Here is a 622-nt window from a genome sequence, read left to right as displayed (position 1 = left end):
CCCCCGCCGTCAGAAACCCAGAGGGGGACCGTATCAGCCACTTCCCTGAGTGCTTTTCTCTCCCGAAATGAGAGGGTCTGCAAGGGTTTGGGCTTCCTGAGGGACACAGCGCTCCGAGCTGCGTGCACTGACTCCCCGGCTTTGCCCCGCGCTCTGGCAGGGGATGCGCAGGGAGCTGCAGTGTTGCCACAGCAACGGGAGGATGCTCTCCAGCAGGGTGCCTGCGGCGGGGGGGCAGAACCGGGAGGATGCGCTCTGGCAGGTTGCCTGCGGCGGGGTGCCGTGGTCCCCGGCGTCACCCCAGGGCCGCCCGCCCCGGCTGAGCCAGGCCGGTAGGGAATATAAGGGCTGGGTACCTTCTCTGTGGTTGACCACTGCGAGGAAAGCCTCTCCCTCAATGACAAATGCCTCCCAGTCCCTAGCGCTGTGCGTGGTGATCCTCTGGTACGTGATGAATTTCTCTTTCCTGCGGCTCCACTTGTATATTACAGAGAACTCCTGACCCCTGTCATTCTGCTCAAAATTAGCCACTGCTAGGAAGATCTGAAAAATAACAAGCCAGGACATCTTGGTTTTCTCCTCTCAAAGGAGTGTGGACAAGCACGGGCAGGGTGAAGATGGG

At 60.5% G+C, this 622-nt stretch overlaps 1 protein-coding gene across 1 annotated transcript in view; it reads right to left on the bottom strand.

Annotated features, from left to right (window-relative positions):
* Window positions 1–622, bottom strand: part of TSPEAR (thrombospondin-type laminin G domain and EAR repeats) — a gene marked incomplete at its 5' end in the record, with an annotated part of 9287 nt that overhangs the window by 3300 nt on the left and 5365 nt on the right. The window contains 1 exon segment of the mRNA XM_009584203.1: window positions 357–543. Coding sequence (XP_009582498.1) covers window positions 357–543 — 187 coding nt within the window.

Source organism: Fulmarus glacialis, unplaced genomic scaffold (genome assembly GCF_000690835.1).
Source record: "Fulmarus glacialis isolate BGI_N327 unplaced genomic scaffold, ASM69083v1 scaffold19968, whole genome shotgun sequence".
NCBI classification, from domain to species: Eukaryota; Metazoa; Chordata; class Aves; order Procellariiformes; family Procellariidae; genus Fulmarus; species Fulmarus glacialis.
This window is presented reverse-complemented; position numbering and strand designations above follow the sequence as displayed.